Source organism: Humulus lupulus, chromosome X (assembly GCF_963169125.1).
Source record: "Humulus lupulus chromosome X, drHumLupu1.1, whole genome shotgun sequence".
In the NCBI taxonomy this organism is placed as follows: Eukaryota; Viridiplantae; Streptophyta; class Magnoliopsida; order Rosales; family Cannabaceae; genus Humulus; species Humulus lupulus.
The window spans coordinates 72,221,605-72,235,320 of record NC_084802.1 but is presented as its reverse complement, the minus strand read 5'-3'; the positions used below and the strand labels follow the sequence as shown (position 1 = coordinate 72,235,320).

The 13,716-nt window shown below is 50.9% G+C and overlaps 1 protein-coding gene across 1 annotated transcript; it reads left to right on the top strand.

Moving 5' to 3' along the window:
• Window positions 1-7,305: 7,305 nt before the first annotated feature.
• On the top strand, window positions 7,306-12,777 carry LOC133807277 (uncharacterized). The gene is made up of 3 exons (XM_062245493.1): window positions 7,306-11,233; window positions 11,317-11,765; window positions 11,844-12,777. The coding sequence occupies exons 1-3, from the start codon at window positions 10,573-10,575 to the stop codon at window positions 12,330-12,332; spliced, it is 1,599 nt and encodes a 532-aa protein (XP_062101477.1). The 5' UTR covers window positions 7,306-10,572; the 3' UTR covers window positions 12,333-12,777.
• The last annotated feature ends 939 nt before the right edge of the window (window positions 12,778-13,716 follow it).

Sequence of the window (13,716 nt, the reverse complement as noted above, 5' to 3'; positions counted from 1 at the left end):
GGGGTCGCCCTGAGGCGTACATTGTTTACAATGAAAATACAAAATTGGAACACGCTCTCCTGACTACTGATAGTATTGACGGAGATGTTCCGTATTCCAGGCTCGCGGGACTTCCGAGCCATCTAGCCGGTTTAAGCGGTATGTCCCGGGGCACACTTCATGTTGGATCTCATATGGCCCCTCCCAATTTGGGCCCAGAACCCCCACTACCGGATCTTGAGTAGCAGGGAAGAATCTTCGCAAGACTAAGTCGTCGGTTCTGAACTTTCGGCTTTTGACTTTCGAGTTGAAATGTCGTGCGATCTTGCCTTGGTACATCTTCAGCTACACCTGCGATTCCTCCCGGATCTCCTTGATGAGATCTAGTGATTCTTGGAGTAAGGTGTGGTTCTAGGCGGGGTCATACGTGTCTCTTCGGTGAGACGGGATGGTCGTTTCAATGGGGATGACGGCTTCACATCCATAGACCATGGAGTAAGGAGTGTGGCCGGTTGATGTCCTCTTGGTCGTCCGGTATGCCCACAGCACGTGGGGTAGCTCGTCGGGCCATTTGCTCTTGCAGGCCTGGAGCTTTTTCTTCAGCGTCCCTTTTAGGATTTTGTTCATGGCTTTTGCCTGCCCGTTTGCTTGGGGCCTGGCGACCGCGGAGAAGTTTTTGACGATGCCATGCCTCTCGCAAAAGTCCGTGAAGTGGGCACTGTCAAACTGTTTCCCGTTATCAGATACGATTTTGTAGGGGAGGTCATACCAACACACTATGTTGTTGATGACGAAATCCAAGGCCTTCTTTGAATTGATTGTGTTCATGGGCTCCGCCTCAACCCACTTGGTGTAGTAGTCCATGGCCACGATGGCATACTTCACTCCTCCCTTCCCGGTTGGGAGCGATCCTACCAGATCGACCCCCCACACCGCGAAGGGCCAGGGGCTAGTCATCAAGGTTATTTCTATCGGGGGGGCCCGCGGGACCTTTGCGTACCTCTGGCACTGTTTGCACTTGCGGACGTAATCGATACAATCTTTCTTCATGGTCGGCCAGAAGTACCCTTGGCGCAGGATCTTTTTGGATAGACTGGGCCCGGCTGTATGATCTTCGCAAAAGCCTTCATGCACTTCATGGATGATGGCGCTTAGCTCTGTCCCGGGCACACACCTAAGGTAAGGCATGGAAAACCCCGGCGATAGAGTTTTCCGTCCATCATGACATATTGGTGGACTTGGTACTGAAGCTTCCTGGCTGCGGCCCTGTCGGCTGGTACCTCCCCGGCTGTCAGATAGCGGATAAGCGGTCCCATCCAAGACGTGGAGTGATCGACGGTGTGGACCGCGGGGGCCCTGATGCTTGGGATGGGGAGATGGTTAACAGGGACTAGCCCAGCCAGTTCTGCTTCGGCGTCGGTGGCCAGCTTTGCTAGTGTGTCCGCGAAGATATTTTGCTCTCTGGGGATCTGGCGGATGGAGTGTTTTGTGAACGCCTGCATCATCTCTCTCGTTTGGGTCACATAAGCCGCCATTCTCTCTTCTTTAGTTTGATATTCCCCCGAGATTTTCCTGACAACCAGCTGGGAATTGCTGTAGATTTCCAAGTTCGCTGCCCCTACTTCCCGGGTCAAACGCAGCCCGGCTAAGATAGCTTCGTGCTTCGCTTTGTTATTCGATGCCTTGAACTGGAAACGAAGAGCATTTTGTAACTGGTGCCCCTATGGTGACACCAAGATGATCCCGGCCCCGGCCCCGTTCATGTTCGAGGCCCCGTCCACGAAGACCTTCGATACGGGCGCTGTGGGGACCTCGGGATTATCGTCTTCCCGAGATACCCCGGAGCACTCAACGATGAAATCGGCCAGGGCTTGCCCCTTGATGGACACTCTAGGGACGTAGGATATATCGAACTGACTTAGCTCCATGGCCCACTTTAGGAGTCTTCTCGAGGACTCGGGTTTCTGTAACACATGCCGCAGGGGGTGGTTGGTCAGGACCTTTATGGCGTGGCCCTGGAAGTATGGCTGGAGCTTCCGGGATGCCATTATCAGGCAAAAGGTCAGCTTCTCGATTAATGGATACCGAGACTCAGCATCCATCAATTGCTTACTCACGTAGTACACCGGGAGCTTTGTCCTTTCCTCCTCCCGTACCAGCGCGGCGCTGATCGCGTGCTCGGTCACTGCCAGATAGAGGTATAGAGGTTCCCCGTCCACCGATTTCGCCAGGATCGGTGCTTGGGCTAGGTGTTCTTTCAGTTTCCGAAAGGCTTCTTCGCACTCAACTGACCATTCAAAACGCTGGCTTCCCCGAAGGACGTTAAAGAACGGGATGCACTTGTCCGTGGCTTTGGAAATGAAACGGCTTAAGGCGGCTATTCGCCCAGTCAAGCTTTGTACGTCCTTATGTTTTCGAGGAGAGGGCATATCAATCAGTGCCTTGATCTTATTCGGATTGTCCTCTATTCCCCAGAATCTTACTATGAAGCCCAGGAACTTCCCGGAGGCCACGCAAAAAGTGCACTTCTTGGGATTCAGCTTCATCCCGTACTTCCGAATGACTGCGAAAGCTTCAGCCAGGTCGTCCGAATGCTTCCGGGATGTCTTGGACTTGACCAACATGTCATCGATGTAGACTTCCATGTTTCTCCCTAGCTGGGCCCGGAACATTCGATTGACGAGCCTTTGGTAGGTTGTCCCGGCGTTTTTCAGTCCAAAGGGCATGACTATGTAGCATTATATTCCCTTGTCCATTTCGAAACTGGTGTGCCCCTGGTCTGCCACATGCATAGAGATCTGATTGTAGCCGGAGTAAGCATCCATGAAGCTTAGGATCTCGTACCCGGACGTAGCATCCACCATTTGGTCGATCCTGGGCAGCGGGAAACAATCCTTCGAACAAGCTTTGTTGAGATCCGTGAAGTCGATGCACGTTCTCCATGTCCCGTTTGGTTTCGGCACCAGAACGGGATTGGCCAGCCACACGGGGTATACAGCCTCGCATATGAAGTTGATTGAAGACAACTTCTCAACTTCCAGCTTAAGGGCCTCGGCCCTCTTCGTCCCCAAAGGCCTGCGTTTCTGGCGGACCGGGGTCGTGTTTGGGTCAATACTCAACGCGTGGCAGATGATGTTGTGATCGATCCCTGTCATGTCCGAGTGAGACCAGGCCAGGATATCCTGGTTCTCCTTAACTTGGGCGATGATGGCGGCCCGAACATCCGCCGGCAGATTTTTCCTGACTTGGATGACCCGGGTTGGATCGGTGTCGTTGATGCACACCTCCTCTATCTCGTCCATTGGCTTTAGGACGCGGTCATCCCCTATCCTCGGGTCCATGTCATCTTCTTCCCAGATCACCCTCTCAGCAGGTGGGGGAGGAATCGGGTCGATGAAGTCCTGAAAGGGCTCGTCCCAGACCATATATATTGGCTAGGCGGACACATGGTAGCACTTCTGGACGCTCTTCTGATCTCCGCGGATAGTCCCCACCCCTCCGTTGTCGCACGGGAACTTCATGCAAAGATGCTGGATAGAGGTGATGGCCCCGAACTCGACTAATGCGGGCCGACCAAAAATGACGTTGTAAGCGGTGGGGCAGTCCACCACTACAAAGGTGCAGAACTTGAACGAGTGCTGCAACTCACTTCCCAACGTAACGGGCAACTGGATCTTCCCCATGGGGAGTAGTGCGTCTTCGTTGAAGCCGTAAATCTGGGTCAGGCACGATGCCAGATCCGCTTTAGTCAAGCCAAAGGCAGGCTTGAACAAGAGGTTGACGGAGCTCCCGTCATCCACCAACACGCGGGACACCAATTTGTTGGCGATTTGCGCATCTATGACCAGCAGGTCATGGTGCGGGAAATGGACGTTGCGAGCGTCATCCTCCGTGAAGTTGATGGGGAGGTTCATCAACTTCGGGCGCTGAGCCAGGGCCTGGACAAGGGCGCATACCTCCTGATCATGGTCCAGTTCACTTAGGTAGCACTTTTGGTCATTCCTGGACGGTCCTCCCAGGTGAGGTCCGCCCGAGATGGTGGCCACATTACCGTCCACTCGAGGGGGGACGGCGCCGGATGAGTAAGGCATTCCAGGGCTGAGAGCTTGCGCAATGGGGGCCCCCTGAGAGGCTTGTGCCGTCAGTCCCTGTGCATACCCTCCCTGAGGCGGGTATGCCCTGGGTGCAACCGGGACCGTGGGCTGTCCGGGGCCTGCTGACAGGCCCGGGACTCCCACGGGCATCCTGACCCATTGGTGGAGATGCCCCAGTTTGATGAGATTCTCGATCTCATCTTTGAGCTGTCGGCATTCTTTGGTAGTGTGGCCCACATCCTTGTGATAGGCGCACCTCTTGCTGGTATCCCTCGGATTCCTCCCCCCCGTGAACATGGGGCTAGGCTTCCGGTAGTGAACCGCCCTTTCTGTGGCCAGGTAGATGTTCTCCCTGGTGTCCACTAGATTGGTGTATTATGATATTGGGGCTCGTAGCCCCTTTTTCCCTTCTTAATCGGCTTGGGTCGGTTCTGGCCCTTGCCAGATCGCTTCCCCCGGGAGGGGTTCACGCTTGCTTCTGTCACTCCCGCCTGTGACTGCTGGGCCCCGACGGGGGCGACGCTGTGACACGCCGGCGCGGCCCCATATCCGGAGAAGTGGGCGGATTGGGCCAGGGCAAATCCCGAAGAGGCGGGACCGTACACCGTAGGGGTGTAGGTGATTCCAGGAGTAACGGTCGGTCCCGAGGCTATCGGGGGCGCGACGTAGGACTGTGCTGGGAACTGTGCCCCGTACCCCGGAAACGCTTGGGCGCTGGGCTGTGGTGCCGGAGGCCATCCGAAAGCCTGGATTTGGGCTTCTTCCCAATTGATAAATCCTTGGGCCTTCCTGATGAATTCTTCTAGGGTAGCCGCCTTATTATGCTGCATGTCATCCCAGAGATGGGACCCAGCCCAGATCACGGATTGCAATGCTACCAGGCGCTGTCCGTTGTCCACCTTTGTCTTAGAGGCTTCTTCAGTGAAGCGCTGGATGTAGGCCTTCAGTGTCTCCGTGGGGAGCTGTTTGATATTTGCGAGGGCGCTGATCTGCATGTCCATCCTCATGGCAGCCACGAACTGCTTGCGAAACGTTGACTGCAGTCCGAACCAGGATTGGATGGATCTCGGCTTAAGTCTTTTCCACCACTCCTCGACGGGACCACCTAGAGTGATTGAGAAACAGAGGCACTTGCCTTCGTCACTGACGTGGGCCACTGTCATGAGCCGGTTGTATCGGGACAGATGGTCCCTGGGGTCGCTGTTTCCAGTATAGGCGGTGAGGCTTGACATCTTGAACCCCTTAGGGAGTACAGCGTCCAGGGTGTGCCTCGCGCAGGGCTCTTTATCCTCTTCATTAGAGTCGTTATCCACTCCTTCCTGCTTGCGGACCAAGCGGTCCGTGACCTTTTTCAAAGCGGCCAGCTGCTCCATGAGCTGCCTGGCCGTGCCGTCCTCTAGGGGGATTCTTCCGTTCCTCCTATCGTTGATGTTGTTCTTAAGGTCGCCACCTCGGGGAGAATCTTTTCCTTACAGGCCCACTCTTTCTGAGCATTCAGTCCGTCGCGTAGGTCTATCCGGGATGTGTCGTCCCCTGAACTAAGGGCATGACGCTCCTCGCTGCACGGCCGCTCCCGACGGTTTTTGTTTACTGAGGCGCTTGGGTGCAAAGACCTTTCCCGTTCGTCTCGCCCTAGGGCGTGCCGGGGCCGTGCGTTCCGCGGCCGTGTCCCCTGCGGATCGATCGGGTGGCCTCGTCTTGGGACGGGGCGCACCTTCTCTTTTCTAGGGAGCGGCCGGGAACGGGTCCCGAATTTCGTGATGGGGGTGCTCTTTTCTCAGGTCTTTCCACCGGCCTTCTTTTTCTCCCTATCCAAGTTTCCTTGGGCTGGCTCAGGAAACTGCTCCGGGGGAGGGGCTGGCCTTGCTTCTTCGGGGACCCCGGCTCGGACTTGCGGAGCGGGCTGTTGCGCTCCCAGAAGTGGGCCAGCTGTAGGATTGGTCGCCGGACCCTGCGCGGCTATGAATGCCTGCAGGGCTTGGAGAGACTCTTGCATACGCCGATGCGCCTCCGCTTGCTCAGCGATCCTGGCCTCCTGGTCCAGGACTTGCTGCCTCAGTCTAGTCACCTCCAGGTCCTGCTGGTTGGGCTCTCCTTCGGGGATCTTAGGATCCGCAGCTTCATCGTGGTACTCCCCCTCGCTTTCCTCTTCATAATATTCGTCCTCGTTCTCCTCTTCGTACTCTGTCCCACCCTCATAGTCTTGTGACTCGTCAAGGTGAGATGTTTTAGGAGGAGCGTTCTTAGGCAGATCCTGAGGAAGATGCTGGGAAGGTAACGGATCTTCATTGCCCTGCTCTGGATTACTAGGGTCGAATGTTGTGTGTCGTGTGTTCACCATTGTAGTAAAGGCTTGGTGTTAGCACTAGCTTTCTTCAGCTCTCAATGAAAGCACCAAAATGTTTACCGAGATTTTCGGAAACTACACTAATGAATATTAGCTGAGACCAATGATATGGAATTTAGAAGATTAACACAGGATTTTTACGTGGTTGGGGCGTTAATAAGCCTTAGTCCACGAGTCAGTTGTATTAGAGCTTGGAAAGTCTTTTACAATGGAGTTTCTCTCTATGTTTTGACAGAGCAATTGTATACAAGTCCAAGAGAGATCCTTTTTTCAGTGCTCTATCGCCTGTATTTATAGACTCATAGGAACACTGGATCTGGGCCGGGTATGACCCGAGCCCGTCAAAGATGTGGATACTCTTGGCTTCTCTGGCGAAAGCCCAATATAAAAGATAAAACATACATAGGTTCAAGACTAATTAAGTCCCAATAGGGCGGCCCAAGAACTATATTTCGCCCGACAGAATGGTGCTTTTGGTCTGGGCACTTCGAGTTACGAGGCAGATTCAGGGGACAAAGCCAGTCAGAGTACTTGGCAGTGCAGGTCTGAAACAACGGCGTGCAATCCCGAGGTGGCCTTTTCCGCAGGTGAAAAGTGGGGACAACCCCCATGCGTCGTGGGACGGCTTCAGGGTCATGGATGCTTTTCCTTGCCAAACCGGGAGGACCTGATCCGGGTTCGTTTACCTTTGTCCCTCTTCGTTTACCACAGGCCCGGACCGTTTACCATGCTCTGGGATCGTTTTACGTATACTTCAACAGCAATCCGAACTGTCAGTACGTCTCCCGGGCTACTGTCCTGGATCACCATCCCAGACACCATCAGGGGCCAGAATCACACTTGGGCCGTAGCCCTTGGTTATTCCTGTACCAAGCGGGCTTGGGCTGGGCCCACATCCGAACGCCCGGACCATGGGCCTGGACCATCGTCCCAGGCCCACGACAGGAAATGGGGATAACACACACCATAATGATGGAAGCAAGACATTGAACTACCATTTACAAATATCCATAAAACATCATATCAAATTTCATATCCAAATCATGCCTAAAATATCTTAAACTACTTAGATCGAGTGTTAAATTTATCTTAGATACTTGGAGAAATATTGTGAGAGCTTCCACTTAATTTTACCTATCCTCAAATATCAAAATCAATTAGTAATCAATATCAACTAACCTTCGCAACTACATATATCAAATACCAACAAACGTCATCACAAAATTATTATATATCGGTTTTGATAAATTCTAATTTCCAAGATCATCACCCAAATTAAATGAGTATCCACGTCTATTCAAACTTTTATAAAAATATCTACCGTTTTATAAACTCAGTCAAATATGTAAAAAAAAAAATAGTTTGTACTCCAACAACCACAAAATCCTCATAAAACACAAAATTTCACTTACTGGACAACTTTTCAACGGAAACAATCTCTTATGTCTTTTCTAAACCTCAAACCACTTGGAAACAACTAATAAATATCTTAAACAAGATAATACACCTGTTGATGCGGTTCTTCGTCAACAGGTAATTATACGAATAAACGGGATGGATTAGTGCTAAATCGTGAACCGTACTATGAAAATGTCGTAACTCTAAACTGGCAAAATTAGTATCGGGGGAAGGTTATCACTCCTTTCCTTTTTAGGTGGTTCGAAGGTTAAAATCCCTCTAGTCCACCAGTCAGTATTATTGATATCTCTTGAGTATTCCTTACAGAGTGTTTCTTTACCACAAAAACACCAACCCCTTGCAACGCCCAGGGCCTTGGTATTTATAGGGAGAGGATACCTGGGCGTTGGTAAAGGGGGTCATCCCGTGACCTTCTTACCCGTCATGTCACTTCTGTGACACTGATGATTAATTCCTAAAACTTGACAATGAGGTGTTGTCTAATCAATAGGTAAGGGGGATAATGGGCCGCATGGCCCAAACCAGTCATGGGAAGCCTGAACACGCACGTTTATATTGCGTGTCCGAGAATTCAGGAATGGAATAGACACGTGATGTCTGATATGCGCACGTTTACATTGCGTGGTAGCCTTTACAACGATTCGAGTGTAAAATCTATGCCGCACCTCGGGCTTGATGTAGCGCCAGTCCATACTACTGATCCTTTGCCGTCGAGTAGACTGCTAACTCTCTGATCAGCTCGGGCTAGGGAGGTGGAGACTCATAATAGCAGCTCCGGGTGGACGATTCACACGTGGCGGACTGAATTATGCCTTTTTCCAGCTCGCTAATAACTCACAGATATTTAGGGTGTACATTTGCCCCCCAAGCCTCTGTTCATGACACATGACGTCATTTGTGACCACAGCGGGGGCTTTTAGGTTCCTTTTTTCAACTCTTCATGTCCCGTCCACTGCGTAGGTATCGGACACGTGGAGCACCGTGGTTGGCGACGGTCCGTCTTCCGATAATCGCATTAAATGGCCTAGCCTATCTTCGGCCATCGTTTCGTCTCTCGAGTTATGACCCTCGTATCTTGCATTGATGCGATCGAACGATCCTCATCCCTTTGCCTTTTACGTATATATAAGGTTGGCCACCTTTCGCATGAGCCATCTTTTATTTGAATTTTTTTTTCTTCATCTTCTCTCCTCTTTAACCTCAGATGTCTTTCTTCTTTCGGTTGTCGTCCCAGAGATCCCTACGCTCTTGCCACGAGTTTTCTCGCAACTCCAGCTTTAAAGGCTTCACCAGGACTCTGACTCCTACGCTCTTTGCGACTTTCATACGGAAAAAACACTGTAAGTCCTCTGCCTGTTGCACTTTGTGATATTTCCGTTCCTTTGTTAGGTTAACTTCTTTCTTAGTCGCACACAGTAGGTTGTTTTTGGCTGGTGTTTTGTGCGTAGGTTTTTATCCTAGGGGCATTGATCATATAAGAACATGTTTAGGAATGTGATGTATAGGGCAAGATAAATTCTGGGTAAATTTTTCTGGGTAGTTTTTTCTGGGATGCCTGTTTGGAGGGGGGAAGGCGATAGGTTTCTGGGGTGCAAAACCGAGTAGCTTAGGGGTCACGCTTCCTAGGCGGTTTTGCTTTTTTGAAACTTTCCCTCCAAGGAAAACATTATCCTGACCCTCTTGACACATAGATCCTGAGCAATCGGGGATCCGTTGGAAACACAAGCGCGTGATCACAGCATCGCGTGGCCTCACACACCGCGGGCTGAGATTACCTTAGCTCGTGTACAATAATCACTTCTTGCGCTAGATTCCCTTTTCTATTTTTAGGCCGCCTATCTAAACTTTCTTCATCTTTGTTTGTTAGGTGACCAGATGGGTCCCAGGAAGAACATGCCCAAAAAGAGTGCCGCCGGCTCGTCATCCTAGCAAGGGGAAAGAGATAGTTGCTGAATCTCCAATTCCCTACTTTGGTCCCACCGTGGAGAAAGAGGTCGAGGTGGGACCTAATGCCTTCTTCGAGGCCGAGAGGATAGTCTCGAAGGTTACGACCCAAGGGAGGGTCAACAAGATCTTGCTGTCCCATAACATCGAAATTAGGACAGGCGCTCTTGTTGTCCGACCTCCCTTCGAGGGTGCAAGGAGCTGCACACCTCTCGACGAGGAGTTCGCGGCCTGGAGCGACGAACACCTCAAGGTCGGGGCCTTCCTTCCTCTGGACCAGTACTTCGCAGACTTTCTGAATTACGTGAAACTGGCTCCTTTTCAACTGCCCCCGAACTCCTACCGTCTGCTGGCGGGGCTCAGGTACCTCTTCCTAAAACATGAATGGGAGGTCCCTACACCAGCGGACATCCTCTATTTTTTCTTCCTCTGCAGCCTGGATCAACAGGGGCGAGGTGACATGTTCTATTACTTTACCTGTTTTCCCAACTCTGCTGCGGTCATCGAGCTGCCCAGCCACCCCAACGACTTTAAGGACCAGTTCTTTATGTCGACGGGGTTTCGCAACTGCGATCACCACTACTTCAATCGTCCTCATAAGTTCTTTCTATCCTTAGCTTGCAAAATCGTCACTGATGTGTTTCTTTCCTTGAGCATTCACTTGAATACCATCGTGCAACTATTTTTGCGAGGACGGCCAAATCGGTGACCCTCGAGGGTCAATACGAGACCTTGGCGGGGCTCCCACCAAGCGAAAAAGACTACCGCCAGCTCGTGTCTGATAAGACGATGCTGGCGTGCAAGTTAATTTCTTCGGGTCAGACTCTGGCCTTGAGGAGGTCGCGGACCATCCCAGTAACCCGCGAGCTGGCGCCCATTCCCGAGGGGGGCGCTGCGCTGAATGACGAGCAGGATGAGGAGGACGAGGTGCCACTCGTGCGTCGGAAGTGGCCCCTCGAGGTTGCTCGGGACCCTGACGCGGATCGGATCCAGTCCGGGGCAGCAGCCGGCCCCTCTGGCCAAGGTAACCCATACCTGTTTAGGGATTTAGACAGGGCTGTCGTAGACCTTCGGCTCGCTAGGTTTAACCCAAGCCAGCTCGTACATCGCCACCAAGATGACCTAGACCTTAACTTAACTCTACTCCAGTGTGTAGATCAAATGGTGTTACCCTTTGACATGAGCCACCCTAGGGGCACTGTAGCAGTAGACAACACCCTGGCTTTTAGGTCAGCCTTCTTTGAGGAGTACGGGACCAACCTTAGGTCGTGGCCCTCCCTTCTGGAGGGTGTAGTCGCTCCGGGGCTTAGGCAGTATGTAGAGGAGTCCAGTCCTGAGGCTAATCCGGAGCCCGAGCCCCTTCTCATTCGTAAGGTTATAAACCTAGAGTCCCCCATAGAAGCTCTGCGGCCGGAGGTCGTGGCAATAGATTCCTCCTCCAGCTTGGAGGGTAAGACCTTTTTAATATATCCTTAGATTTTTCTTCTAATCGAATAACCTTACATGTGTCTTAACGCTTCTTTTTTGTTTCAGGTGAAGAGATGGCACAACCCGGAGACAACGTCCTGCAGTCCATCTTCCAGGGGGGGAATCCCCCTTCCGGATCGTCAGGGCCCCTAGTCAAGAAGCCCCGGTTTACCAAGAAGACTCCTCCCGGACCCGTCAACAAGTCTCCCACTAAGGGGAGGAGCCAGGGCCCTGCAGCAGTGGAGAACATGCCTCCACCTCCTCCGCTACCTCCTGTCCTAGCTCGGGACCAGGAGACACCAACTAGAACCCCGCCAACTCCCACTCCCACCGTGCGTATACCAGTTAACACCCAGGCTTTGGAGAAACTCCCCGAGACCTTCCGAGGGACGGTCTATGAGACCGCGAGCTACATGGTGGAGCATTACTACAACGCCACCCTGAGGGACTTGCGGGAGATCGAGATGAGGAGCCTCGAGAATGTCATGGAGTCCTCGCTGGGGATGAACCTCACGGTAAGGTTGCGTAGTTAACTTAGTCAATTTTCTCTGCTTTCTCTTTTAGCACATGCCTTACTATATTTTCATTTGCAGACGGCTTTGGCTCTACACCGCAGCATAGCTTGGTCTAGGGCCAGGTTTGATGAGATCAAGGGTGAGTTCCAGACCGCTCAGGCCGCTCTCTCGTCTGCACTACAGCAGGAGAGAGATGCCAAGGCTGCCTTGACGGCTGTCAAGGAAAATGAAAAGGTTGCGCAGGTCGCACTGACCGCCACGAAGACCGATCTGGAAGCCGCCCAGGGGGCCTTGGCCACAACGAAGATTGATCTCGAGGCTGCACAGGCCGGCCTGGCTACTACAAAGGCCGAGCTTGAGGAGGCCAAGGCTGCCCTTGTCGCAGAGAGGGCATCTTCCAGCTCCTCCATGGAAGCCATGCTCTATTACTGTTGGGCCTTCAACCAGGATGGAGATTTTTCCTTCCTGGCACCAGAGGTATGGGAGCCCTTCCTCGAGAAGTTCAAGGCTCGCCTTCAACAGGAGGCACCCTCTGAGACCGGGGAGACTTCCGCTGCAGGCGAATAGGAGACCGAAGGGGTGACCTCAACGGAACGGCCTGGGGGGGCCTAGACTTCTCTTTTTTTTTTTTTATTTATTTGTAATTTTTTACCACTAGGTTTTTCTCCTCGAGACAATGGGTTTTTCCAATTTTTCATTTTAATCTACTTTTACCATTATTGCCATTTATTCTTAGCGCATTTGGTAAAAACTTAGTTTGCGTTAATTATTTATTGATATCTCGTGCTTTTTAAGAAAAACATCGATTAATCAATTTAAATCAACTTCTAAGTCCGGGACCTGGTTGCTTCCAGGATATTGATTTTAAAAACTTAGTTCACGTCAATTCTATTGATATCTCGTGCTTTTTAAGAAAAACATCGATTAACCAATCTGAATCGACTTCTAAGTTTATGATAACTCTACAAAATAGAGTTATTTTACCACTTTTTATGTGCTAATTGTTGTCTAATTCTTGAGTTTTTAATTGATTTATTAAGTTTTAAAGTAATTTTGAATTTATTGGGTTTATTTAATTTTATATATTTTTTGTGTGTTTTTTATAGTTATTTTGTTGTAAAATGATGTAGTTAATTATTTGAATTATTGTAGTTGAATTTGAGGTAAAAAATGTTGGATTATTGAATTTAAATGTTAAATATAAATTAAGATATAATTAATATTTTCAAATAATTAAATTGATTTATTTTATAGTTGAAAATATTTTATTATGATTTATTTTATGTTTATTTTGTAGGGATTTTATTGTATTTTTGTGTTTGGAAAAAATGATAAAAAGCTGAAAAAGAAGTGAAAAATGGCATTTTTGAAACACCATCAGCACAAGGCCCAATCTCTCAACAGCTGCCACCGAAGCCCAGCCCACGAGGATGTCCCAGCCAACAGCTTCCATTCGGCCACACCTCCTACTCCAAGTGCCAATCCGCCAGCTGTCAACCGCCTGATGCACCCAGCCGCCTCCAGCCTTCATTCAGCCGAGTGATCCCTGCCTTCAGCCAGGCTCGAACCCAGCCCACGGTTTCCCCTCGCCAGCCACCAAAGCGGCCTCCTCAGCAAAGGCCCAACAACCCTTCTTCAGTTCCTTCACCAGGCCCATGCCTCATCTACTAGCAGGCCCAACACCAATGCAGCAGCACCCAACGCCACCTAGTCTCCAGCTGCCACCTTCGGCCAACACCTTCACACTAGCTGCTTCCGAAAAACACTTCCGCCTGGCAGCTTCTCCAGATGCACCACGCACGGTCCAAGCCCCCAAATTCCTATCTGTCACAGCCACAAAGCCATTTTATCTTGAGCCCAACAATGTTCATTTGTCCTTTCTTTAAAAATGTCACATTTTTACCAAAAATTCTCTACACATTTTACCCAAAAATCATTATTACACCCTACA

Coding starts and splice junctions, on each gene's coding strand:
- LOC133807277 (XM_062245493.1), top strand. CDS start 10,573: ATGCTGGCGTGCAAGTTAATTTCTTCGGGTCAGACTCTGGCCTTGAGG. Junction 11,234..11,316: donor TTCCTCCTCCAGCTTGGAGG/GTAAGACCTTTT, acceptor TTTTTGTTTCAG/GTGAAGAGATGGCACAACCC. Junction 11,766..11,843: donor CGCTGGGGATGAACCTCACG/GTAAGGTTGCGT, acceptor TTTCATTTGCAG/ACGGCTTTGGCTCTACACCG.